The following is a 27,678-nucleotide window of genomic DNA, read 5'->3' as shown; positions in this document are numbered from 1 at the left end:
CCTCGCCTCCTTTCCCTCTCCTCCTCCTCCATCCCTCCCTCTTGTCCTCCTCATTATCTCCCGGTCTGAGTTTTGAAGGCTGTCATTAATCAACTCATTTTGAACAATGTTGAACCTTGCAACCCCGAACACCCACCGCTGCTCAACTAGGAAGTGTTCCATTCCCCTGCGGTCCATTAGGCCAATCGGAGCAAAACGAGGGTACGACAAAAGATACAATAGAATCCAAAAGCAGATTTTGGACTAGATTCCACAATAGGACGCAGACAGCTGGGGAACAACAGGCTTTATTATATTCTATCTGTTGGGAATTTGGGGGAATTTTCTTCTCAACCCAAAGTCTCCTGGGATACACTGTCATGTCTTACTTTACTAAAATGCGTGGCGTGTTAATCCCTGTCTGACGCCCGTATCTTTCCTTGGTTGCGTGGTGTTGATGATGGGAACATGCTGCTGAACTCTCAGGCGCTACCTTGCAGCAATCATTAGTGTCAACTATTGGAAAATACCCACAGAAGCCTGCACAGAGTCTGCCCTTTGCAAAGTCATGAGAGTCACGAGATGATGTGCATAATTTCCACCCACATTGTAGCCAAATGTGGGTGGAAATTATTATTTTTTTAAATTGCACAAATTCTATTAGAGGTTCACTGCTGCACTAGACCCCGTTTAACAAACAGGTTCTTGGCATAAAATAAGTGAAATAAAATCGGCTCTGCCTCTGCACTTCAAGAATGGGGTAACCTTTTTGCCATTTAACTATAGAGGTCTGACAGAATCGCCCACCTTCTTTACATTTGTGTATGAAAAGAGGCGACATAAACGCTTCTTTTACAGCTGAGGGTAGAGGGGAGCGATGGGCTGGCTTGTTTTTCTATTCTGTGGCTTGCTCTTATCCATTATAACTCTGTGATCTGCATTGTTGCTCTTGTCAGACCAGTGTGTGTGTGTGCATGATAGAAAGACAACAAGAAAGGGAGGTTAAATAAAATGCATTAAATTGTAAATCATTTAATTTAAATCAAGGATTTTAACATGAATGGAAGAGCAGCCATCCTTCTGAAAGAATAAACATCTGCTCTGCTTCTTTCCTTCAGTTTCTTTTGTGTTAAATTGGACCAAGAAGGACAACTTTTTTGCCAGGAGAGAACACATTCCTCCTTAAATGTAATGAAGACAACCCAAAAGCCTACATCACAGCCTTTCACCTTAAAAACTCTTCTCCCCCCTGAACCGACGTCCTGTGTTAACTCTTAAATTTCAGTCATGTCTTCTAACAACACGTATCTGAAAACTGAACAACGACAAAAAGTTTGCAGCCCACTCCTGATTTGCGCTGTTATAGCTGAAGATGAGTGAATGTGGTTGATGAATAATGTCTCCGTTTAACAAAAACAGATGTAGAACGATATCTTATAACAGGCCATCTCTGCTGTGCAATGAACAGAAACCATCTATGCACAGATGTTATATGAAAACAAAGACTTTTTTAAGGATGATTAAAATGGCAGTCTAATGACCATAAATCACAATTCTAATATATTACCAAACACGCTGTTTCTATTTGGTGTTAAATTTTAAATATCAATGTCATCAGCCTACAGAACCTTATCTCAAAGGTTATGATATTTATGCTTGGCCATCAAGAAATGTTAGACAGACTGTATTTAATGGTGAGCTATATCCTCGCTCTGCCTTATCTAATGCCCGGAGAAGAGATCACAGGGTGGTAATTATTTTACAGTCGGTTTTTACAGCCTTGGATCTGTCCAACATCACAGTGATGTATCTGACCATCAAAGACACCGAGAACGAGTCGCCCATGCTATAACATAAAGCATTTACTTTATAACAAATACCCAAGAATTTGCAATCAAATTGCTTGCTCTTGTTAAAACAGGATACATAATAAATGTTATAGAATATATGATGAACATGTACACTGCTTTGTGGACTCTTCCTGTTCATGCACAGTTTTGTGCAGCACGCTGATGGGTGCATTAGCCATGGATAAGACACCTTGCTGTGCCCATGCTTTAATATTTGATCAGTGATGTAAGTTATAATAATTACACAACATTAACTCCTACTATACGCACAGCTCTTCCAGTCAAAGGAGGCGGCTGATGATTTACTCAAATATATATATGTATATGTAACGTTCCAGCACACACATGCAACTTTTACTTTAAACACGTAGGCTGTTTCTCTTAAATGCTGTGTGCTCAGTTCAGCAGGTGTTGGTGTATTTGTCTTGGACATGAGAACAGTTTGTTTTCCCAGGTCAATGACTGTCTCTTATCAATCCTGTAAAGTCCAGCAGGAAATCACACCTGGTGACTGTGGAAAATAGTCTATATAGATGAAGGCTGAACCCTTTAAGCGACGCTTAATTGCTCAGTTTCAGCCTCTAATTAAGATATTGTCTGTCTGTTTGTCTGCGACACGTAGGAATCAGTTTAGGTTGAAGGGAAGATCTCCTGGAAAACTATAACTACTTACATGCCGTCCTCTTTTGTGCACATTAATATATAAAATATACTACTGCATGCAATAGACGAAGAAGAAAACTGTCTTCCCTTTCCAAATCTTGGTTGCATGCACCGTGTGTATAATTGAAGAATAAATGCCAACTACTACGTGTTTTTTGTCACCTGTGTCTACTTTGCCGGTGTGGTTCTAATCTACAGGAGGGGAAAACAAAGAAAAGTTTGCTTTCTCTCAGTTTACTGCCCTTTTATGTGCTCTGTAGTGTGGTGATGACGATAATCATGGAAGCGGCTGCTGATAAGAACAGTTGGGTTTCTGTCAACCTTAGCAGGCTATAAAGTTTAATCAAGAGTTAGCTGTAAAATGATTAATTTTTGTCATAACTCTAAGTAAGATTACAGCAATTAAGGCAATATAGTCGTCAAGAGTGTTTGCACCTCACACATGTTGGATGTGTAATATAATGAGTGTGTAAGAGGTTGTGTGAGAAAACTACACCTCGACTTCACCTGAAACAGGGTTAAAGATAGAGGACGCAGACATTTAAGGAAGAAGAAGTTCACATTATTAATCTTTCTTTCCTTTTTACAAAGTTCTCCTACACAGGTTAATCTTTTCTGCTTTGAGATTTATTGACGCGTAAATGGTTCTAACAGGGGCTTACAGGAAGCCATTTCTGTGACCTAGTTGTATGCATAAGAAGGACGAGATCAATTAACACCAGAAGAGTTTGTGAGTTCCTGCCCCTGTGCTTCTGCAGAGCTCTGGCCAATCACAACAAAGCAGACTTTGTCGTGCGCTTGGGTTCGAGTAATTTTTGCGCTCACTGTCGGAGCGGTGAAGTGTTTTTTACACGCAGAGTTCGTGCAGTGGGTCAGAAAAAAGGCATTTCTTCCGTGAGTGGGAATGACAAGCTTAACCCGTGTATCAAGACCTTAGGGAAACATCGAAAGTTCATCAGAAGAGTTTATTTCATTATTGAAGTTTAGGTTCGGGTTTTAAAAACAACAAAAACGCTTCACACGAAATAACATCAACTGTTCAGAGGACACATCTCGAGTCAGAATGACAGCCAACATGGAGAAATCCAAAAACTTTCGAATTGATGCGCTGCTGGCGCACGACGTGGACCAGAGGACGGACACGGACAGTGCGTCCCCCGGGCTGTATCACAGCAGGAGCCCCGGAGACAGCCCGCTGTCGACCGGCGGCTCAGAGACGCCCTCCTCCCCTCATCCAAACTCCTCAAACTCGTCTCCGGCGCAGTCTGAAGTCCTCTCCAAGTCTCATCTCTTCAACCTGTCCCAGTCGGCATTCCCTGCCCTGCATCAGGTGGGTCTCATCGGAATGCACCCGAGCTCTGTGTATCCCGTGGCGGCCCTCGGAGGCCAGCACACCGCCTTCATGTACCCCGGCTTCACGCAGCTGGTCCATCCGTATCCGGAGCAGCTGAAGGGGGTCACCGGGACGCTCCCACTGGAGCCTTGGATCAGAGCCGGGATAATGATGCCCAGACTCAGAGAGTATAACGGTGAGTTTGCGTGTTTGTTTCCACAGATTTGCATTTTTCTCGCCTATAAACTTTATCATTGTTATTTTCGTACATGGTAAGAATTTTTCAACATCTTAATTTTTGGATCAAAGTTTTTGAATATTTAATAAAACTTGTTATAACATTCTTCTGCTTGGTATTAACATTTAAATAATAACTTAATAGTTGCAGTGTTTCTTTGTTGATCACGTATTTGGCCAGTGTGTTAATTTATGTAGAACAATAAAGCACTTCATAAATTGATTCTATATTTTTTCTTTAGTTATTGATTGTTTGGTGCACAGCTGCATGTGTTTTTCTCTGAGGTCGTTTATTGTAAAGATCACTATTACCTGTGTGTTCGTATTGAAAGTGCTTTGACATTGAGAAGCTGTAGTTTGAGGACGATTTATGTCATACAAATAACATGCACTGTTTATGGTAAAGGTAACACCTGATACAGACCTCAGTCAACTGATCACACTTATAGTGTTTTCATTAAGGTAATGGACCCCTGTGATGGTTTATTACTCCTCTGCAGCAATCCTGTTATCATGACCCTCCATCAAAGCAATAACTGTTAACTGACAGAAACACTGTGACACAGGTCGGCCGTGGCAGCAATGAGAAACCAGGATTTGGGATTTTGTAATATTTCCTTTCCTCCTTAATCCCATTTATAGATTACCTTTTGTGTAGGCCGCCATATGATTTGCTTCCTTACAGGCCTACCAGTCATAACAAGTGAAATATTTCCACTTGCAGAGACAAATTAATATCATTGATATGTCATAAATAATTTGTCTGGTTTCTCCTCAGCACCATCTCAGACAGGTTTGTTGGGGAAGTGTCGGAGGCCCAGAACAGCTTTCACCAGTCAGCAGCTGCTGGAACTGGAAAACCAGTTCAAGCTCAACAAGTACCTATCCAGGCCTAAACGGTTTGAAGTGGCCACCTCGCTCATGCTAACAGAGACTCAGGTTAGACGCTGACAAAGTTAGTGAATGACCATATAAGCCAACAATGGCTATTTTTTGTGTGTAACATTAACAGCTCCCTGGTGTTTGATTTTTACTACATTCTTGTCAGCATTTCATATACCAACTTCATTTATTCTCAGTTCAGCCAGCTACATTACTAAATAGTCCAAACTGTGATGATTCCTGCCATTTCCAGGTTAAGATCTGGTTCCAGAACAGGCGGATGAAGTGGAAGAGAAGTCGCAAAACTAGGGAACAAGTAACTCCAAGCAGCCTCGCGGACAGAGAAAGAAGCGGGATGGATTTGAAGAGTATCAAACGTCACGGTGGCTCTCGCACCTTGAGCCTAGAGGATGAGGAGGAGATAGCAGGGGAACACGAGGATGAGAAAGAGCAGATAAAAGAGCTGAGAGAAAGTTCCTTTGGCTCTGTTGGGTTCACGAGGCATTCAGGAGGAGAAATGGCAAACTACAACTCTTACTCAGAGGAGGAGACTGAGGAGGGAGGCCCAGGAACAAAAACTGGGGCTTTCCCATCATAAACTCGTCCATGTTTTTATTATATGTCTTCTTATGCTCATTATTATTAAAATAGTAATGCCATTGCAATCCTGTGCACGAAGACGGTGGAATGAAAACAACGTTTTGTTAAAAGTTTTGCTTGGTTAGTTTGTTTTTTAACAGCCTGGATCATAGTGCTAAACCAACTCCAAACATCTCAGTCTGTTATTAATATTACATGAAATCAGAACTGTTCAATTGTTATGTACCTGAACATTTAATGCTTTAATAGCCAGCTATCCATCCATGAGTTATGACTTTAAAATCAACAAATAATTCAGACTTTTTGAATTTATCTTTATGACTTAAAGCCCACTTCCCTGTCCTGCCACCTGCAATAAACACATTTATCTTTGTACGCGCATGCAATTAAACTACATGAACGAGTGATAATGGCACTTTCATAGAAGGTAGTAGACAATGAGACAGACATAAAATAAAACTAATGGTGTCAGTGTGGATGGTAATATTATCCAGGTTTCCCGGTCCGTTACAATACATGATTTACGTGAACTCAGGTGATGTTTCAGGGCATTATAAACAATAACAGGCACACTGTTGTGTTGCTACTGTATTTCCTTTTAGGAATTTAGTTTGTTTTATGATATTGAATGCTTTCCCTTTGTTTTAGTTTCTTGGAAATGCTTGTATTTAGTTAAAGCCATGGACTCAGTGAAATATCTGCATGCCTTGCTTCTCAAGTTTGCCTTCTCATCCCCCTTGTACTCTGTAAAAAATATATAATTTAACAGTTATAGAATTTAATATATTTCTTTTTTTTGCAATGCAGTGTCAGAGTTTTTGTTTGCTTTTTAATAAAATTTTCGAAATTACCTTAAATTCATGTGTTTTCAAGTTTGTTGAAAAAAAATGAGAAACTTTGGATTATGAATTATAATTAAAGTTCTATAATTTAATAAAGTAGACACAGTGTGGCTGAACCATTTAAAGGATGATTACCTGCTATAACCTAACATATCCGCGTATTTACATACCGTAAAACTACGTCACAGCGTCACCACTCTGGTTACGTCCTCACGTAGCAGTTTGCAAATGACCCTTATCAGTCGCCGTAATTTCTTCTGGAGGCTTGTTGCTATGGAAACGACAACGCAAGAACGCTGACCCATGTCTGTTCCCGGTGTTCCCGGTGTGTTCTTTCTTCTTCGTCTTCAATTTTGAGGCAAATAAAAAGTAGTTGAAGAGTTTGCTCCGCGTGTCGGTAAGGTGAGGTTGTTTTTTAGCCACCAACCAGTTCGTGTTACTGACCGTAAAATGTGTCTTAAACGGGAAAGAGCTACGTTACCATTCCCCGTGTTTCCTTCTGTGTCGAGGACTAAGCGTCTTCTTCCTTTACAGCCATGTTAGCGGAGACTCGGGGTCCTGACCCGCTGGTGTCTGCCGCTCCACGGGAGGCCTCCGTCACTGGCAACGATATCAAAGTAAAGTTTGGCATCATTGTTTTTTTCCTGTTTGAGATCTGTGAGAATAACCCTGTGCTGTGCTCACATTTACGAAACTGTGTTTGTTTAGTTTTGTTTACTTTATGTCAATAATGTAAACAGTATACAGAAAATAATCCAGTAAAAACTCTACAATGTCACAAAGTTATCAGTGTTTATTTATCCAGCTTCCCTGTTGATTTAAACCTCAATAACAGCAGTGAACACATTTCTAACTACACATAATATGTACGCTACATAAAATACAAATTATTCCCGTATTATCTTGTTTTCACAACTCCATAATTGTGCTCCACGCAGCAAAGCAAGTAGCAGCTAAAAACAGAAACACTGACTAAAATTCAACATCTTCCTCTCCTATCTGATGAAGATCATATCTTTATACTTCTTTTTGGTTAAATTTATGTTTGTTGCAAAAGTTGTTATTGTCCCAGACCTTTGAACAATAGCTTAAATAAGGTGAACATGGAGTGATGTGAAATCCTGCTCTGCTTTGTTTAGTGCTGCTTGTTGACACTGAAGGAAGAATATATTTAACGTGTCCTTTCTAACTATCTATAATGTCTTTTTCTGTATCAACACCATCTATCTGGATCTTTATATTTGTATTTAATCCATTTACAACTAACATCATTAATCATAATTTGTTCTTATCAAGCCAAATCTTTAATTGAAATATACTGTGTGCAAAAAATGTTCACTGAATGACTTCATCCATTCCTATTGGTCAATGTAAAGTTTGTACAAAAATGTATCATTTTGAAGATATAGTTGCCTTTTCTCAAAGAGACATTGCTGTATGACTGTTTCAGGTCCACTATAAATGTTAAAGATTGTTTTGAATTTGGAATAAATGTTTTGTTTTTTGTGTTTTTCCAAAACTCACATCTCCTACAACACCAAACCTGCCAGGATCCAGGGATTCCCCACAGGCAGAGGGTTGGGAAGTGTCAGCGACGAGCACCAAGCCAAAGAAACTGCTTCTTTGGAGTGGAAACGAGACCAGAGCTGGCCTGGGAGGACTGGGACCTGGGCAGAGAATTTACCAAGACATTAGTGTTAAAGAACGTCCACAACAAGCTAAAGAAGCTACACATAAGGTGTTTAATCTGCTCTGTGCAAAGCTAAGCTTTGTTTTATCCCTGCAGATAACACGTCCCTCGCTTCCCTTCACAGGCCTCCTGTGTCCAAGATTTTCTCCACCTTGGCTCCTCACATAGCTGTCATCAGCCCCGGGACTTCCTTCTCCATACAAGTCACCTTTAAACCTCTTCAAAGGGTAACACATGTCAAAATCAGACAGAATACTACTTGATCTTCACTGATTTTGAAATATGAAATGTACTAGTGCTTTCATGCTTATGCAGCAGTATCTCTGTAGTCAGTAACCTTACATGATACAAACTGATGTATAGAGAGCAGGTAAATATAAAAGTAATTTAACTGTTTCAATAAAATCCTGAGTAGATGATAAACTATTTAAATACAGCAGCTCACTCTGTGCTTTGAAGTCTTCTGCTTGTGTACTGCTGCGTGTGTCTGAGACAGTGTGAGTATGAGGACAGCATTGAATTTCAAGGGAAAGAAGGCAGCTTTCATGTATGCCTCCGTGCCGTCGTTCCCTCTCACACCCTGGAGGTTCCTGAGTCTGTGATGCTCCCGCTCTGTGCTGTTGAACACTCCACACACACTGATTTCCCATTAAAAAATGCCAGGTACACGGTTATGTCTCTGTGTGTATTTCATTTAACCTGTATGTGTGTTTTCTATGTTGGGAGGAAATAGAAAATAGAACGCTTGCTTTTATTTTACTTTAATCGCCTCTTTTTTATTTAATCCTGTAGTAAACTCCATACGTACTTCCAGTGGGAGTGTCCTGCACCATTCCAGCTCCGTCCAGAGCAGGGCCTGTTGAAACCCGGTCAGGAGTGTCACACCACAGTGGTCTTCCGGCCACAGGAGGCACTGGTGTACCAGCAGCAGGCTCTCTGCAGGTTTGGAGAGGAGGGCAAGCTCGAGAGCAGCTGCACTGTCCTCCTACAGGGACTAGGTACTGTAACTAGCAAACCAAAGATCTGACCACAGTGTCAGTGGGTAAGGGTTAGCGTGAGAAACTGTCATAACTGTCAGCCTCCTCACTGTCTCGTTTACTTGTACGTCATGACCAAAACATAAAATGATGGGCTTGGCCCACTCCCATAAAGATAACGTTTGCAACATCACACGATGAACGTAAAATACAAAAGGAGGAATAGAAAGTTAGCCTAAATACTGTTTTCCCTGTAAAATTCCACTCTAGGTATTTTTAGATCTACTTCAAATAGTCAAAAGCTGACACATCGGTCTTTCAAGCATCTGTTTTACCTGCGACTTTTTATCTTGCTTTTTTAAGCTAAATATCCACATCTACTGGTGAAAAATCCCAGCAGCAAAGGGGGAGAAGATAATGGTGGCCCACTGGTGGACTTTGGTCCTGTTGCTGTTGGCAAGAGTTTGCAGAAACACTTTGACATTTTTAACCCGTCTCCGGTGGGTGGTGCACATAGACACGTAAGTGCAAAAGTTCACGCTCGAAGCCTTCTCCCACACATCTTTGCATCCTTTCCTGCAGGTAACGGCGTCTTTTTCTCTGTCACGGCTTCCTGGTGGGGTGCCCTCGTTTGGATCAGAGTTCAGCTGTGATGCTACCCGTGGTAGGGTGGCTCCTGGTGGATCACGGCGGGTTTCAGTCACTTACTCCCCTGCTGTGGTGGATACTGTTTCAGTGGAGTACTTGTCTCTAAACTGCAAAGGCACGCTCAGTGAAAGTCTGCTCAAACTCTCTGGGCGTTGTATTGGTAAGAGGCCCAGACATGAAGGAAAACTCAGTTTCTCTGTAGCTTTAGTAAAGCACATGTACACTCCCAAGAAAGTTGTATTTTCAAATAATAAAAGGAAGATAGTTTATAACCCAGATAATCTCCTTTTGCAGGTCCCAAAGTTGCCTTGTCTTCCTCTGTGGTGGATTTTGAATGTGTTGAAGCAGGAGGATCAGTTGTACGGACGGTGGAGCTCGTTAATGCTTCCACTGCTGAGGCTTTCTACCAGTGGGATATTGACTGTAGTGGGAACAGTGTGTTTAGTATCCTACCAGCAAGTGGCGCTGTTCTCCCACATAGTCACACCAGAGTGAAGGCAGCCTACAGGCCCACACAGCCTAATGCACACTACAGGAGAGTGGCATGTCTCGTACTGGACGGGGTAGGACATGTTAAACACGGCACGGAGACAAGCATTTCTACCTATGTGCTTACATAATGTCTCTTTTAGGAGCCGGTGTTTCTTGACCTGATTGGTACCTGCCACTCAGGGCACCAGAAACCTGCCATACTAAAACCTGAACACTTGGTTCTGCACACGCTTCAGCAGGACTGCAGACAGAATTCACCACATGCCCCGGCAGCCCTGCGGGGAGGTCATAAAATAGAGTCTGACCAGAAAGGGCTGCACTCCCCTGTGGAGGGGGTATGCTTCCATTTTCACATTTCTGTATTTAAATTTCAGCGAAGGCTTAGACTTGCCTCTCTGACTCGTTGTCTGTGTCATTTACAGCAGTTCATGTCAGCCACCGCCGTGGAAGACTTTTACCGGGCCTGCTTGGGGCACACGGATCCTCTCTGTTTGAAATCTTCATTGCCATTGCTACGTGTATCTGTGGCCCCGACTGAACTGCTGTTTAATCACAAGCATACATCCTCTTCATCTCCTTCATCTGCTTTTACGCAGTCGGTCTCTATCACAAACCACACCAGGAGGAAACTCAGGTACGTCTTCGTGTCCTGCAGCGTGGCTTCTTTTGATGTTTTTGTTTTTCTGTCTGAAATCTACCTTTAATTTCTGACCGCTGATGCTTATATTTCATGTATTTCCCTTCAAGTCTCGTTTGGACTGCCGCCCAAGAGTCTCCATTCTCCATCGCTCCATCATCTTGTGACTTGGCTCCACTTAAGTCCACCTTGTTCAGAGTGACGTACGCGCCCAAGCAGCTCAATACTCTGCACGGAGCACAACTTGAGTGCTTTGCATACGATAAGGTATTATTATTTTATACACTGCAGTAAACTGTGCATTACAACAGGCAGCGGTGCTTTTTTGACTTAGTATAACCTGGTCTTAAACAGTCACATGCTTTCAAACCTATGCTGTCAATCATGCGTCTTTGGACTCTGCAGCACAGTCCAGACACAGGTGTGTGTCCGCCTTGGTGTGTGACCATCAGAGTCATTGGCCACTCCTTTCAGCCAGGCAAAGAACACTTCACTCCACGCTGCTCCGTAAATCCCCCTCACGTGGTAAGAACAAAAAAGATGCACTTTCTTCAAATCCCAACTCATGAGGAAAATCTTTAAGATAATAAATCAAATATTCCTTCTTAGAAACAACATCTGGAGCTTGCTGAATGATTTTGTTCTACTAGGTGTTTCCAGCCCTCAGTGTCATTTCCTATCGGACAGTCCTGCTTCACAATGTTGGAGACTGGCCGCTCACTTTCTGTTTGGAGCGCAGCTCAAACCCTGCCCTGGCAGAATCGGCGTTTGTAGTTCCAAGCTGTGGTTTGATCCAGCCAGGAGATCACCAGATCCTGTCCCTCAGAGCAGTGCCAGCAGAGGATAGTTCTGACCAGGGGTTTAAATTACACCTGCAGCTCAATGCATCTAAACTCACAAAGGTGCGGCCCTGCACGAGAGCGTCAGTCAACAGTCACTCACGTTTTTACGTTATTTTTATTTTACTGTCTGTTAATGTCTCTTTCTTCTTCAGGAACTGACAGTTGTCAGTGTGGTGGAAAAGCTGTGTGTGTCTCTGGAAGGAGGCAGCACTTTATATTTCCAGCCAACAGCAGTGGGCTCGCAGGCCCAGCGCACCCATCACATCAGGAACCGAAGCCTGTTGCCAGTGAGGTCGGCTGCCTGATTTGTTTCTGCGCTCTTATTCTGGTCGTGTTTTCCGACATTTTTCAGTGTATTGTTTGTAGTCTGGACTTACCTCAGGATCATTCATCTTGTCTACAGCTGGCTTTCTCTGATTTCCTTTCATGATAGATTCCAGTGGAGCATTCCAGAGCCAGACCAGGAGCTTATCTCTGTCAAACCAGATGCTGGTGAACTGCATCCCAATGAGTGCTGTGTGAGAGACTGAGAGAGGAGTGCACACTGCACATTTATGTAGACAGTAACTGTGGAACTGTGGAAAAAAAAGCTGTTTAATTTGTTTATTTTTACTACAGATGCAGACGTGGACCTTCAGTCCGCTGGCAGAGAACGCATACACACTAGAACCTACTCTAACCTACTGGCCTGTCCAGTCACATGGATCCATCAAGTCACACCTCACCCTTGTAGTGGAGGGAGTGGGATCCAGGGGCTGGATAGAGGTGGAACTATTCATGTGTTTGAGTGATTTCAATATGTACACATGCTTGTTTTTGTTTTTTGTGAGTCAGTTATAACCGTAGACAAATATTGCAAGAAAATTCAAGCAATCATTTCCTGTAGCTTTGGAACAGCAGCAGATCTTTAGAGGTGCCTTCCTTCCCAGGCAGAGAAATCCATCCTTGATGTGGGAGAGACTTTGGTTGGAAGCTGTCGAACTGTTGAGATTCCTGTAGTAAACAAGAGCCCCTGTCCAGTCTCCTTCGGCCTCTCTGTGCAGCAGATACTTCTGGATGATGAACATCACTCTGACTCTGCAGCTCAGCCAAGTGGTATCTCGTTTTGTGATACACGTATACGTTCATCTGCACTCTGTACTTTTTGATTCTACTAGTGAGACTGAATCTGTGTCCTTTTAGCCCTACAGCTGGACTTGGAGAGGGGAACTGTTGCCTCTCACTCCACCAAGGTGGTCCGATCCACAATCAGACCGAACAGGCAAGCCGAGTACCTCTGGACCATCACATATACAACTCTGAATGCCAGTGGTAGAAAACATACACACTCCATACGCTTAAATGTTTACTGCAATTTAACTCCAAGTCATTATTAAGCAACACTGCCTGTTTTATCCTGCTCTCCCTGTCTCTCTCTCTCTCCAGGATGTGTGATGTCATCTCCCCAAGCGCTTTGTGAAGTGCGAGCTAGGGGTGTGTTTCCCACCCTGCAGGCGATGGATGCGTGGAGCTGTGGCTGTGTGGGTAGACTCAGCAAGACACACATATGGAAACTCTTCTCACTGGACTGTCTCAACGACCAGCTGCTGTCCAACCCGTCCTCTGAAGAACTGACCTTTCAGACTCCCACCAGGCACAGGTCAGCATCTGAAACAAGCAAAAAAACTAAACAAAACAGAAACGTAACCCTGGAATAATTAAAGTTTTTTGGTATTTATGGTAATTTTTTGTACTTGAATTATTTTGTATTTGTTGTAGAACAGTTTGTAATTCCTGAACGACAAACAGTCATTTTAAACCTGCAGTGTCTGGGTGTGGTGCGCACCACCCTGTTGTCTCCATCTGTCTCTAGACTGCACACAAGTCCTTCCATCTTCACCAAAACCATGCTGGATTTCAACTTTGGTTCGGCTCCTGTTGATTCAGATCCTTCAGACCTTATGTTGATGCTTCACAACCCTGGGTGTATTCCTGTACACTGGTATGTAAATATCATGCCATAAAGTATACTATTATTACAGACCAGTCTGCTCTATGCACCCTGTCATTTTTCATTTTTGTTGTTGAAAGTAGAGCGTATGTGATGGTTTGAAGGTAAATTCTACCATCTGCTGATAGTTGTCTTCTTCTTTGATATTAGGGCCTTCTTGTTTCCAGAGGATCAACAGATAGAGTTGGAGTACTGGGCAGTGACGGGAGAGTTCAGTAACACAGAGCTGTCCCAAATGAAGGTCTTACTTTTTTGTATCTTTTGTTTATTCCATTTTGCAAGAAAAAATATCAATATTATGATAAGACAGAGATAAAAACAAAAGTAATGTTTCATGTTTTTCACAGGTTCAGGACAACCAATTGTTCAGTGTTTCACCTCGCGCTGGAACTTTGCTCCCAGGCCAGAAGAGGGCAGTACACTTCAGCTACAGGTCAGAGATCATGACTGCACATGTCCCATAATCATTACACACTGACTAAAATCTGAAGCAAATTAATTTATTAACCAATGAACTAATAAACTGATACCAAAACATTCAAAACGTTGTCGTTCACAGTCACGTCTTTGTTGGGACGGATCACTTTCCTGTTGTGTTCAAGCTCTCATATGGCAGAGAAATCTTGGTGAGGCTTTTAAAAACTTTATATTTACGCAGGTCTGACAGTGCAGTAAAAATAAGTCACCTGACAGTTTTGGTAGTGTCAAAGGTAAGCTAGCTTTGTGCTCCTTTTACATTTTTGACCTTTTTTTGTGATGCTATGTCAGATTAATGAATGAGGGGCATGACAAACAGATATTTATGAAGTCAAAGAATCCAGTTTTATTTATATAGCACCAAATTGCAACAGCAGTCGCTTCATGGCACTTTATTTTGAAAAATAAAGACCCCACAGTTATACGGAGAAAACCCAACAATCAAACAACCCCCTACGAGCAAGCACTCGGCATTCTGTAAGAAACATTTTTAACTTATTCATGTGACAGTTCACATTTTAAGGGATGATGTACTTTCTTTTAACATCAGCACATTCGCTGCATTCGATTGTTTTCATTGTCTTTGTGTCCATTTCATGTATTCTGTGTGCAGCTGAACTTTCAGGGGGCGACGGTAGAGAGGGATCAGCCACATCTCCACTTTGACTCCCACCAACACTTCTTCACCTCCGTAACTATTGGAGACTGCAGTCCTCCAAAGCAGGTGTGTCTCTGCAAGTGTGTGCAGCGAGAGGATGTTTACAGCCCAACGCTTGGAACGAAAAGATTTGTGATTGTTTGTTTACCACGCAGGTGTATGAATTACACAATGGTGGGGCAGTGCCAGTGTGCTATGAAGTGGACACAGCTGTGTTGTCACAGCTTCAAGCTGACAACTTTGACCATCCAGTGCTGCGCTGCCTCAATCCACAAGGAGAAATTCCTCCAGGGAAAACTGCAAAGCTGGAATGGATCTTCTCACCGTTGGAGGCGAAGACGTATCACGTACGACATCATACTCTGCACATCTTACCCTGTCGTCAGGATATTTACACAACCCGATTCCAGAGAAGTTGGGATGCTGTTTAACCTCCTAAGACCCGAACTCTTCCACGGCAGCATTTTTAATTTCTCTTTGATATTTGGGGCGATTGGGGCCCGATGAATGTAAAAACAAAGAATTACCAGATGTTTTTTACCTTATTTTTGTTTTTATGAAAAATCAGAGCCACATATGAGGATATTAGTTTAAAACTTTGATAGAACAGTAGCAGTATAATGTCCTCGTAAGTGGATATCAGGCCCTTGTAGAGCAGAATTGAGTATTTTGGTCTAAATAACCCAAAATGTGATGTCCACGTATGTGGACGCAGGTCCTAGGAGGTTAAAAATGTAAATAAAAGCAGAATTTATTGGTTTGCATATATACATGTATGTATTTATTTATTTAGAGTTTATGAGATTCTGTTTTTATTTACATTTTGCCTTTTTTGGAACTGGGTTTGAATTGTGTTTTGTACTTCACCAGCTGGCATTGTTATCATTTAGGTAATAATCATTTAGAAATCAAGAGGAATTAGAAAGATAACAGATCAGTAACGATAAACACACTCTGTCGTTTCTGTATCCCCAGGTAGATGTTCCTATCCACATCGGAGGTAGTGACTCAGCGGTCGTGAGGTTTGAGGGACGTGGGCTTAGCAGCCTTACACAAGACTCCTCAAACCACTGTAACAGCAGTGACTGTCAAGCTTTTGTACCCAGTGTTACGAGGGTGCCCTTCCCGGGACAGGTGAGACTACGTTCATTTGAATCTTTTTTGTGTATCATTCAAATATTATTTTCATTGAATTCTAACATGTTTGCTTTATGCAGGTGTTGTTCCTGTCTGAGGACAGCATCTTTCTAGGTGACATCCCTGTGTGCTCACAGTCTTCGAGAATCTTCTTCCTCACCAACGTGTCTTGCGCAGACACCGCCCACTATGAATGGGACCTGCCCCAACACACCAACCAGCAGGAAGAGGAAGGTGCAAAGGTAGCCAAAAAAAACATAGATCCGCCCTCTTTGTGTGGCTCTGTTTGACTGTCATGGATCACACAAACACGGCTTGTACAGTGGGGCAAAAAAGTATTTAGTCAGCCACCGATTGTGCAAGTTCCCCCACCTAAAATGATGACAGAGGTCAGTAATTTGCACCAGAGGTACACTTCAACTGTGAGAGACAGAATGTGGAAAAAAAATCCATGAATCCACATGGTAGGATTTGTAAAGAATTTATTCGTAAATCAGGGTGGAAAATAAGTATTTGGTCAATAACAAAAATACAACTCAATACTTTGTAACATAACCTTTGTTGGCAATAACAGAGGTCAAACGTTTACTATAGGTCTTTACCAGGTTTGCACACACAGTAGCTGGTATTTTGGCCCATTCCTCCATGCAGATCTTCTCGAGAGCAGTGATGTTTTGGGGCTGTCGCCGAGCAACACGGACTTTCAACTCCCGCCACAGATTTTCTATGGGGTTGAGGTCTGGAGACTGGCTAGGCCACTCCAGGACTTTCAAATGCTTCTTACGGAGCCACTCCTTTGTTGCCCGGGCAGTGTGTTTTGGATCATTGTCATGTTGGAAGACCCAGCCTCGTTTCATCTTCAAAGTTCTCACTGATGGAAGGAGGTTTTGGCTCAAAATCTCACGATACATGGCCCCATTCATTCTGTCCTTAACACGGATCAGTCGTCCTGTCCCCTTGGCAGAAAAACAGCCCCATAGCATGATGTTTCCACCCCCATGCTTCACAGTAGGTATGGTGTTCTTGGGATGCGACTCAGTATTCTTCTTCCTCCAAACACGACGAGTTGAGTTTATACCAAAAAGTTCTACTTTGGTTTCATCTGACCACATGACATTCTCCCAATCCTCTGCTGTATCATCCATGTGCTCTCTGGCAAACTTCAGACGGGCCTGGACATGCACTGGCTTCAGCAGCGGAACACGTCTGGCACTGCGGGATTTGATTCCCTGCCGTTGTAGTGTGTTACTGATGGTGACCTTTGTTACTTTGGTCCCAGCTCTCTGCAGGTCATTCACCAGGTCCCCCCGTGTGGTTCTGGGATCTTTGCTCACCGTTCTCATGATCATTTTGACCCCACGGGATGAGATCTTGCGTGGAGCCCTAGATCGAGGGAGATTATCAGTGGTCTTGTATGTCTTCCATTTTCTGATGATTGCTCCCACAGTTGATTTTTTCACACCAAGCTGCTTGCCTATTGTAGATTCACTCTTCCCAGTCTGGTGCAGGTCTACAATACTTTTCCTGGTGTCCTTCGAAAGCTCTTTGGTCTTGGCCATGGCGGAGTTTGGAGTCTGACTGTTTGAGGCTGTGGACAGGTGTCTTTTATACAGATGATGAGTTCAAACAGGTGCCATTCATACAGGTAACGAGTGGGGGACAGAAAAGCTTCTTACAGAAGACGTTACAGGTCTGTGAGAGCCAGAGATTTTCCTTGTTTGAGGTGACCAAATACTTATTTTCCACCCTGATTTACCAATAAATTCTTTACAAATCCTACCATGTGGATTCATGGATTTTTTTTTCACATTCTGTCTCTCACAGTTGAAGTGTACCTCTGGTGCAAATTACTGACCTCTGTCATCATTTTAGGTGGGGGAACTTGCACAATCGGTGGCTGACTAAATACTTTTTTGCCCCACTGTATTCATTGTTGTACAAGCCATTATTTTATTCTCTTTCTCACGTTGATGAGCGTTGATGTGCTGTGTCAGGTTGTGCAGATCCACCCAGACCGAGGTCGTCTTCGTCCGGGGGAGTGTGCCCTTTGTGTCCTCACCTTCACTTCTACTGATTACCCCACAGTTCATCAGCTGGATGTCGTCTGTCAGGTAACACAGACGCATCATCGTAAAGTTTAGGTTTTGTTACAGGTGGCACAAAGGCCCAGTTCACACCACTGAGTCAGTACAATGAGGTCTTTGTCATGTTCCACAAACCATTTCTGTGCAGAAACTGCAGTGTGGTGTGGTGCATTATCGTTGTTTGCAGCAATGCTTACTGTTGCCCTAGGAAAGTCACAGGCCACCTTACCCACGCAGGGTCAGATGCATCTTCTCAGGGTTCTGTGCTTGGACCTCTCCTCCTTCCTTTATACATGTTACCCCTGCCACGTGTCACCTGCAGGCACGTTATGCAGACGACACGCAGCTCTATTTTCTTTTAACCCCACTGACATTCGTAAACTCAAAGCTTTGCCTGCTTTGATGCTGGATGGAATAGAACTTACTGCAGCTAAAATAAGTACAACAACAGAGCTCCTGTCTGTAAAGTTAATATGGTAAAAACCTCAGGGTCCTTTTTGAAAGCACCTCAGCAGGATTAAACATCTCACTTCAGACATCCAGTCTTGTTTTATGCAGCTCAGTTTTACCTAAAAGAAATGTTTTAAAAACATTTTATCCTTGTTCATCTTCTGTCTTGTGTCATAAATCAAGTTTTTTGTTATTATTTTTCTCATTTCCTTGAATTGTTGCGTCCTTTTCCTCTCTTCTCTAGGTTACTCTGGAAGCTGAACGTACTCGGTATAACGATGCTTTGCAGCGCTGGGAAGAAGAAAGAGAAAGACAAAAAAACGAATTTATAATCACGGACAAAAACATCACAGAGAGCCAAAGAGTTCTGATCGACGAGGTCTGACTTCAAAGACAAATTATTACATTTTTTAAAATCATGTAGAAATCAAAAGTATTTCACTCCTTGTCTCGTCACAGACACTCCCAGCAGTTCCTGTAAGAAAAGGTCCAGCACTCAGAAAATATAAGGTGGTCTCTGTGATTTTATTATTAAAATAATTACGAGACTATAAAAGAACATGAAGCTTTTATTCTGACTTCACGTTCTCTTTCCACTCTAGACCCTTCCTCCCATCTGTGCCAGTGGTGTGTATGAAGCAGCCAGTGCAGGCACTAAGCTAAGAACGGCCGAGCTGCGGGAACAGCGACAGATAGCAAAAGTATGGAGGCGCCCCGACCCCCCCAGACCTGCTCTGCTGTATCTCAGGGTCACAGCACACTCCCATGACCTTATAGAGTACCTAAAGAACTGTCCTGATTACTTTAATAAGCATTATAGGTAAATCAGATACAGAATATGTTCAGTCCTTCATCCCTGAGCTTAACTGTAGATGCTGGAGCGATGACATGTCATTTCTCCTGCTGTTATTAGAAGCCTTCAGTCAGTTCAGATGCATCATCCTGAACCCACCGTCTCTACTGGGCTTCCTGCTCCAGCACACAGCCCCGACAAAGAGATCCTCTTCCACATACTCAGCTGTCTGCTACGGTACCGCCCACGTGTAGAGTAGACAGCCTGTCTTATGCATTTATTCTAATTTATAGATCGGTGATATTTAAGATGACAACACTGAAAATCAATCATGCATGTTCTTCGTATTTCAGCGACATACTCGATGACTCCGCCTTCATCCAGCGTCTGATTTCTTCGGCCTCCAAGCCCGACACCTACCGGCCCGCGGGATCGTCCTCTCCTGACAGATCATCGTTTCCATCCTCCTCCTGTCAGTGTTTGTGTCCCAGCTCTTCTCCCCCCGCCAGGCCGCAGACTCGGGCTCTGAGCAGGGCAGTGGGCAGCGAGGAGAGTGCAGGGTGCTCAGGAAACACGCCCCACACACGCGAACATGTGTCTGCTTTCATGAGTGAACTTGTTTTGATGAACACCCTCCAGAACCTGATGATGGAAGCTGTCAGAGGAGAGCTCGTCCTCACGGCGTGCCCCCGCTCTAATATCTTGCCACCTGTTAGTACCAGGTGAGTACAGACACACTCACATTAGCCTTCGCAGCGTTTCCTCTTTCTTTAGTTTGTTGCACGAGTCAGAAATGGACTCTAATTATTTGACGCATTGTTTGCTCCATTAGGAGGAGGACGCCCAAACCCCCGACCGGGGAGGAGAAAACTCACCTCTGACACGAATGAGATGCTGAACAACTACATGTGTCGTCAACAGTTGTGTATTATTTACATCTCGTGTGAATTTTATTCTGAAATCTCGATCATCTTCAGTCTGTGAGGCATTCTTGTTCTTCCCTATAAAAAGTCAAAATAACACACAGAAGCTAAGGACGAAGGTTAGAGCCGTACCGAGCGCCATTTAATATTTCTCTTACTATTACTCACATAAATAGAAAATATAATTTTCAACAATAAATTAATAGCAGAATAGAAAATAGCTTTAAATATACATATTACCAAGAAAAGCTGGCAATAAAGGGAATTATTACCCTACCCCAGCTGGCAGCAGACGCTCCACAGCATCTCAAATATTACTTATAGGTTCTAACAATGTTTGAGAAAATCTTTTAATGGAAGGGATGTGTATAATTTAAGTTCAGGTAAAAGTTTGTTATATGAGAACAGTAAAGAAACATTTTTGGAATAAATCCTCTAATCCAACATTCTGACACCGTGTCCGGATGTATGAGAGTAACAGATTACAGAGTACTCCCCGTCAGTCTGTCCATCCTTGCAAACAGACTGCCAGCAAATTCAGCTGTTGTGTTCACGATCCTCAGGTTTTGGCCTCTTGGTATCGTTGGTACCCCGAGCACATTACAAGCTGGTTTGTCTCACTGTGGATTTTTGGTTTAACTGGTTCGCTGCTTGATTGTTAAACTTGGATACAGCAGGAAAGATCTTGTCGTGAAGATACTGGATCTGTTCCTCTTCAGTTTGCAGTTTCTCAAACTCAAAGTAAGGGATCTGTTAGAGCGACGAGACGAGGAAGAAAATAAATACAGATCAGCTTTGACATTTTTGACCAACACAATAAATATAAAACTTTAAAGATATGATGTTAACATGCCAAAAAGAGAATTTAACAGTTCATTTCAATGAGCAACAATAGCATTAAGTTTAAGTTGGTCCTCTCAGTTTACAAAGAAGAAACTTCTAACCACAAAACAAAACTCTTACATTTTCTATCCGGTTGCAACCGTTCAGTTTCACGAGTATCTTCTGGGGTTTTTCACACTTACCTCCACCAGCTCCACGCCCATCCTCTGCAGGTGTCGTCTCTTTGTGACTTCCTTCCCCAGCAGGTGTCGTGTGTTGGTGCAGAAACGGTTTGGATCATCCAAACACAACACAACTCTACACGCGCACAACACATGAAGAAAAGCTTAATTACTCACTTAATTGTTGTTTTAAACAAAACAGGGCTTCACATTTTCAGCTGATTCAAAATCTAAAGCATGTTTAAGCCTCACAGGTTGGAGGCACATTTTCTTACAATTTATTGGAAATTTGTTGAAACGCTCAGAGCCAGATCAGTTCTTACCTCTTGTAAGTGTGATCCCACTGAGACGGAGGCAGAACAAATCCACTCTCATCCAGGCAAATCTCCACATCTTAACAAAAAGGAAGAAATGGAAAAAACGAACTTCTCGTCACAACACGATCTATCCCAGCACGCAGGTAATACACTCACGGGCTACAGCTCTTATCTCACATATCTAATCAGCCAATCACATGGTAGCACCTCAGTGCTTTCAGGCTTACAGACAACTGCTGAAGTTCAAACTGAGGTACCCCTGAGCAAGGTACCGTCCCTACACACTGCTCCCTGGGCGCCTGCTTAGTGGGCTGCCCACTGCTTCACTGAGTGAATGGGTCAAATGCAGAGAAAAACAAGTAATTTCCCCATGGGGATCAATAAAGTATCCATTATTATTATTATTATTATTATTATTAGAATGAGAAAGAAAGGTGAGCCAAGGAGCTTTGGAGGTGTTATGTTGCTGGGGGCAGACGTGCTGCTCTGAGTATTTTCTATTATACATTTTCTCATCTCTAGTGTTTACAGAGGGAGGTTTGAAATAGAGGAGGGCGGAGGAGGGCGGAGCAGGTCTCTGCGTAAATATGTTTTATTGATATCAGGGGAGAATAACACGACTGCTCCTGGTTTACAGGAAGGCATAACTAACTCAAATAACCACTCATTCCAACCAAGGTGATCATCTCTGTGAAACCTGGAAGCTGATGGGCTTCAGCACCAGGAGACCAGACTGAGGGCCTCTCCTGTGAGAAACACAGGGCTGAGTTTGTTGAGTTTCTGCTACAACATCCAGAAATTTGAGTAAAGAACATGAAAGCATAGATCCGTCCTGCCTTTTATCAACTGTTCAGCCTGCTGGTGGCGGTGTAGTGGTGTGGGGTGTGTTTAAGTACCAACTGAACATCGTTTAAATGCCACAGCTTAGCCGAGCATTGTTGCTGACCTTGTCATCCATTTATGACCACAGTGTACTATCTCCTCATGGCTGCTTCCAGCAGGATACAGGATACAAAGCTCAAATCATCTCAGACACGATGATGAGTTCACTTTACTAAAAAGGCCTCCAGTCTCACAGAGAGCCTTTGGGATGTGACAGATTGGCAGATTGGCATCAAGGACGTGCAGCTAAATGTTCAGCAGCTGTGTGGTGCTCACATGGTGACCAAAATCTCTGAGGAAACTTTCCAGCACGAGGGGGCCAACCCAGACTGTACCTAACAAAATGTCCAGTGAGCGTGTAATAAGCATGAAAGTCAAATACCTGAGCTGCAGGTACTGTGATGATGTGTCACGTGTCCTGTTGTAGCTTACCTATAGTGTATCCACCATGAATCATTCTGGTGGAGTAAAATGTGCCCCCCAGCAGCTGTGCTAGAGGACCTTTGACCTGTTTGTATAAAAGACGTTCCATTGGTGTCTCAAAGGCCTGGCCTGCTGAGGAAAACCTCTTCACGTGAAGAAAGAAGGGCAGTCTGGGACCCTGGCGAGGAGAGCAGTAAAGACGAATCACTCCTGTTATCGAGGAGCCAACGCCTTCTTTTTGTTTTCGAGTTAAATGAGAGCGTTGTGGTTATAATTCACCTCTGACAGTCAGAGCTCGTGTTTACAGTATGAAAAATTATAACCCTGTTCACAGATTCTTACCCAGTAGTATGTGCACTCTAACATGGTGGAGAGGTGGAGCTGTGTCAGCTGCCCCAGTGTGTTTTTGTCCAGTGGCTCCCCCTGTGCTGCAGGACACAGAGAGCTTACATCAGAGACACCGCGTAGCCTTGTGGGTAAATACAAAGTCCATGCAGTTATATGTGCAATATATTCTTGTACTGTAAAGAAGTTGTTTTCTATTTTTTGACAGCTAGCAGAGAAACTAAGATCCATCCATTTTCTTCCACTTGTCTGATTCAAAGCTGGGCTGGAGCCTATCCCAGCGTGCATGAACCATTTACACCTACAGCCAATTTAGAATGAACCTAACAAGCATCAGGTGGTTCAGACTGTGGGAGGAAGCCGGAGAGCAGAAACTCCACAGACACGGTGAGAACATACAAACTCTGCTGTGAGCTGACGGTGTAACCATCACACCACGGTGCTGGGGGCGATCGTGGCTCAAGAGTTGGGCGTTCGTCTTGTAATCGGAAGGTTGCCGGTTCGAGCCCCGGCTCCGACAGTCTTGGTCGTTGTGTCCTTGGGCAAGACACTTCACCTACCGCCTACTGGTGGCGCCAGTGTCCGGCAGCCTCGCCTCTGTCAGTGCGCCCCAGGCCGGCTGTGGCTACACTGTAGCTGCCATCACCAGTGTGTGAATGGGTGGATGATTGTGTATAGCTTTGGGGTCCTTAGGACCAAGTAAAGCGCTATACAAATACAGACCATTTACCATAGCTGACACCTAACAGATACTTCTGCACTAAAATAAAGTGACAGCAACAAGTGAAAATGTTAGATTAAGGAAACAGAAGAGTGTTTCTCAGCCAGAGTGTTTAAGCAGCAAATAACAGACATCATCCCTCTCAGACAGGAAATATGGAAACACCCAAAAATGAACAGTGACAGACTTTTTCCTCTCCTCCTGCTTTTCACAGTCTGAAATAAAAGCCCGGCGCGTACCTTGCAGCTTCTGTAGAAAGTGTGGGCTGAATACTTTGGTCATGTAGTTGAGAGGGAAGCGTTCCAGGTGGATGCAGGCGTGCATCACGTCAACCAGCGAGCGAGGCTGGAACTGTGAAAACCTCTCTGACAAGATGCTCTCCAGCTTCTTAAACATCTGGCTGGAGCACTGATGAGGAACAGAGCAGTGACACATTACAGCAGATTTGTAATAAATATGCAAAACATATGATCTGTTTATAAACTCTGAGAATATGAGAAAACCTTCACCTGTGGCAGGTAGTTGAGCCTCCCCATCGCAACAATTTGTTTGGCTATCTGAAGGGTGGTGTGGTTCTCAGCGTGGCGTACAAAGTTTTCAGCCACAGCCTCAAAGAGTGGCTCAGAACGGCACCTCATCTGCACACAATACTCCACGATGGCACCGATCAGCTCTGGATCGCACTTCTCCAGCCTCCCTGAGACAGAATGAAAACTTATTTTCTGGTCTTTTATTTTTTAATACACAAATAGTGAAATCTGATCAGAACAGTCACAGACGCACTGACTTAACTATAAAAAACACACCTGGCAAGTGTTTCTCCATAGCCGCCACGAGCTCTCCATCATGCTGTTCCAGAGTCATTAAAGCAGTGAGTACCTTCATGATTTCATCATCACGAAAAGCTTTAAAGACCCGCGATGCCCTGTGACTCAGCCTCAGCACCAGGGAAACAGCCTGTGAAACAAGTATTATATGTTCTCACGTTACTTCGTGTAAAAGCATTAAATATTATTATTATTATTGTGGTTCTTAAATGACAGAGATTAAAATTTGTGGATGTTTAAGTGACAGCTGGTTTGTCATCACGAATCAAAGACAATCAAGGACGATGCTGCTGCTGTGTCTACCTGTGTCTGCTGTAACTTCAACAAGGACTGCAGAATATCACTGACTTGACCGGCTTTCAGCCGGTGGACCAGCCTTCGTGTGTCTGTGTGCAAAGCAGACAGGATTCGGGTCTGCTGCTGGCTGGCAGGCTCACAAAACCGCGTCAGCAGGGAGTAGACCATGACAGCCTCACTGGGAGAGACGACATCCTCCTCCACAGCAGCACACACACAGTCCAACACCTCTGTCAGCACGCGTGACCGGCGGCCTTCCAGGGCGCACACCACCTCACCCAGGCGGCAGAGTTGTGCCACCCCGATGTCCCTGTTGGAGAGCAGCTCCAGGCACTCATTCATCAGTGTGAGGACTGGAGGGCTGTGGGCTTCCAGGCCAAACTCAACACATGCTCCAAGTAAAGAGGCCAGCCCCTCTGCCCTGTCACTGCGGGGGAAAGCTTGCAGCCTGGAGCACAGTTCAGCGATGACATCCTCTTCAAACAGAGACTGAATATCGAAGAGAGCAGCTGCTTTACTCTGTGGTTTGGTATATGGGATGTACGGAGAGAGGGCTGCTCCTGGTGCCTTTTGAGGTGCTGTGCGTCTTCCAGTCCGGTCCCAGCTCGGTCCAGTATCTCTTTTCCTCAGTAGTGGAACCGCAGCTTCGCTCATCAGCTTCAAGTCTGTGCCGCGCGTAATTTGGAGACATCGCGCTGTGTTGCTGCCAAACTCCACACTTGTGCGTTTTCGCACTGAACCACAATTTAGAGGAAAAGGTGAGGCCGCCCTGACAGAGGCCAAGAGGCACATCAAGGACTTCATTTCCCCCCGAAAGATCCTGAGTCAGAAAACCAAAGAAACCCCTCTGTCAGTACAGATGACAACTTCGACACTCAACACAAAGTCATTATTGACCTGACGGGCGAATCTACTGACGGGAAAAACATCAGCGCAAACTCTCAGAGCGACTGCAGAAAAAACAGCAAAGTTAAAAGTTTTCAAAGAGTCATAAAATGTGTTCACTCTGCTGTGAGACGTGCTACAGAAACGAAATCCCTCCTGCTTTCTGTCTGATTGCTGATTACATACCGTCAGTCAGGACCACAGGCTGCTCCTGCTGCATGTTACAGAACTCCCCTTCAGTGTTTGGTAATGAGGTTGTGTAAGGTGCCATGTCTTTGCATGTGCTGCCACACCGTAGTCACACCATGTACTGCACGCTGACTGCACGGTACATACTCATATCGCCGGGTTAGTGGAAATCTGGCGGGGGACGTCCTCCCACGGGAAATTCATGAGCTGTGGCTGGCCGTCTACCCGTGGACACGTCCCAACCTGTCAGAAGATTTTATTCTGATATTTAACAACTGACCAACAAATCTGTGTCTGCTTGGAAGCACTTGTTAGTGTTGTTTCCTATAAACGTTTTTTGAAGTCTGAGATCCGTTAAAAGGTCTTACTGACTGAAATTCTTCACAGTCTTAAAGAAAATGACAAATTCACTTAAATTCACGGGGTGAATAAAATGTGAGATTCTGGTCTCAGACTCTTAGTTCCTCTGACATCTTGAATTATTTCTAATTTAGAAAATGCTTAAAATAACTGACTTTGTTTTCTTTGAATTACAGTATGCCTAGGTCATGGAAAAGACAGACTGACCGAGGGGTGCCTCTCAGTATTTTGGAGAGAGCATCAAATGATGTTAGAAATCAGGGAAAGTCCACCAGATCTGTGGCAAAATTGTATGGCATTTGCCATGTCACTTTGCACCGATTTTGTAAAGAGAGGAAGAAGGTGGAAGAGCAGGGATCAATGGAACTCCCACCTGTAGGATACCATAGTGGAAAGAAGGTCTTCACTGATGAACAAGAGAAGGAATTAACAGAATACCTGATGAGAGCTGCAGATGCATTTTATGGACTATGTCCACGTGAGGTAAGCAGATAGGAAACAATAAAGGATAAGACAAGGGAAAGTTAGAAATTTGTAATGGTAGCAATTTAAAATATAGTATATCAGAAATACTAACATATTTCGTGATTAAAATTACAGGTAAAAGAACTGGCATATCAGCTTGCAGTGAAACATGGATGCAAATATCCAAAGTCATGGGACAAATTCTCAAGGGCTGGACCAGACTGGTTCTCAGCCTACATGAAACGAAACCCAACTTTGTCCATTAGAAGTGCTGAGGCTACAAGTCTGGCACGGGCCACCAGTTTTAATCAACACAATGTAGCAATGTTTTTCAAAAAATGTGATGAAGTGCTAAAGAGACACACCTTAACAGCAAATGACATATTGATGAGACTGGCATAACAACTGTGCAAACCCCGGACAGAGTGACATTTCCCCCTCACTGCAGTCACAAACTCCAACCACTTGACAGGAGTGTTTATGGCCCACTGAAAAAGATGGTGAACAGTGCAAGTGATTCCTGGATGAGAATGAATCCAGGAAAGACCATAACAATATATGAAATACCAGGTCTTGTCAGGACGGCACTTCCAGCAGCAGCTACACCAAAGAATATACAGGCTGGATTCCAGTGCTGTGGAATTTGGCCATACAATCCAAACATATTTGAGGACAGTGACTTTGCTCCATCACAGGTCACAGATCGTCCTTCTCCAGCAGTCCATATGGACATTTCTCCAGCTGACCAACAGTCCGCTCCTATTGCTGCTCATCTCACC

At 43.5% G+C, this 27,678-nt stretch overlaps 3 protein-coding genes across 8 annotated transcripts; 2 read left to right on the top strand and 1 right to left on the bottom strand.

The window, feature by feature from the left end:
- Positions 1 to 3,348: 3,348 nt before the first annotated feature.
- On the top strand, positions 3,349 to 6,275 carry LOC146691373 (uncharacterized). The gene is made up of 3 exons (XM_085435427.1): positions 3,349 to 4,021; positions 4,841 to 5,001; positions 5,198 to 6,275. Exons 1-3 carry the CDS (start codon positions 3,556 to 3,558, stop codon positions 5,540 to 5,542), a joined length of 972 nt encoding a protein of 323 aa, XP_085291553.1. The 5' UTR covers positions 3,349 to 3,555; the 3' UTR covers positions 5,543 to 6,275.
- A 364-nt stretch (positions 6,276 to 6,639) lies between these two features.
- On the top strand, positions 6,640 to 20,237 carry cfap65 (cilia and flagella associated protein 65). 5 transcript variants are annotated; one of them, XM_085434757.1, is made up of 35 exons: positions 6,642 to 6,711; positions 6,921 to 7,003; positions 7,937 to 8,124; positions 8,201 to 8,303; positions 8,573 to 8,739; positions 8,869 to 9,074; positions 9,417 to 9,553; positions 9,636 to 9,861; positions 9,996 to 10,264; positions 10,334 to 10,528; positions 10,619 to 10,827; positions 10,941 to 11,097; positions 11,236 to 11,355; positions 11,481 to 11,732; positions 11,825 to 11,964; positions 12,106 to 12,190; positions 12,291 to 12,437; positions 12,602 to 12,767; positions 12,855 to 12,983; positions 13,098 to 13,311; positions 13,525 to 13,653; positions 13,813 to 13,903; positions 14,010 to 14,095; positions 14,222 to 14,288; positions 14,753 to 14,863; positions 14,953 to 15,144; positions 15,773 to 15,931; positions 16,015 to 16,176; positions 17,929 to 18,045; positions 18,713 to 18,847; positions 18,928 to 18,978; positions 19,071 to 19,288; positions 19,382 to 19,498; positions 19,615 to 19,983; positions 20,094 to 20,237. In XM_085434757.1, exons 1-35 carry the CDS (start codon positions 6,690 to 6,692, stop codon positions 20,140 to 20,142), a joined length of 5,268 nt encoding a protein of 1,755 aa, XP_085290883.1. In that variant the 5' UTR covers positions 6,642 to 6,689; the 3' UTR covers positions 20,143 to 20,237. The 5 variants fall into 5 exon arrangements, with proteins under 5 accessions (XP_085290886.1, XP_085290883.1, XP_085290882.1 ...); XM_085434756.1 differs by having other exon boundaries at positions 10,616 to 10,827; XM_085434759.1 differs by having other exon boundaries at positions 6,644 to 6,783; positions 10,616 to 10,827.
- A 450-nt stretch (positions 20,238 to 20,687) lies between these two features.
- LOC146691371 (FAST kinase domain-containing protein 3, mitochondrial-like) lies at positions 20,688 to 26,409 on the bottom strand. 2 transcript variants are annotated; one of them, XM_085434761.1, is made up of 10 exons: positions 26,072 to 26,409; positions 25,007 to 25,820; positions 24,683 to 24,833; positions 24,386 to 24,573; positions 24,116 to 24,284; positions 23,153 to 23,238; positions 22,820 to 22,988; positions 21,512 to 21,581; positions 21,210 to 21,324; positions 20,688 to 20,934 (listed from the first exon to the last, which is right to left on the bottom strand). In XM_085434761.1, exons 2-10 carry the CDS (start codon positions 25,802 to 25,804, stop codon positions 20,785 to 20,787), a joined length of 1,896 nt encoding a protein of 631 aa, XP_085290887.1. In that variant the 5' UTR covers positions 25,805 to 25,820; positions 26,072 to 26,409; the 3' UTR covers positions 20,688 to 20,784. The 2 variants fall into 2 exon arrangements, with proteins under 2 accessions (XP_085290887.1, XP_085290889.1); XM_085434763.1 differs by having other exon boundaries at positions 25,007 to 26,409.
- Between the last annotated feature and the right edge of the window lie 1,269 nt (positions 26,410 to 27,678).

Source organism: Copadichromis virginalis, linkage group LG16, assembly GCF_057382275.1.
Source record: "Copadichromis virginalis isolate Kocher_CV1m ecotype Utaka linkage group LG16, C_Virginalis_male_GT1.1, whole genome shotgun sequence".
Classification (NCBI taxonomy): domain Eukaryota; kingdom Metazoa; phylum Chordata; class Actinopteri; order Cichliformes; family Cichlidae; genus Copadichromis; species Copadichromis virginalis.
Note: the sequence above shows the minus strand (reverse complement) of the source record. Positions and strands in the feature narration are given on the sequence as shown.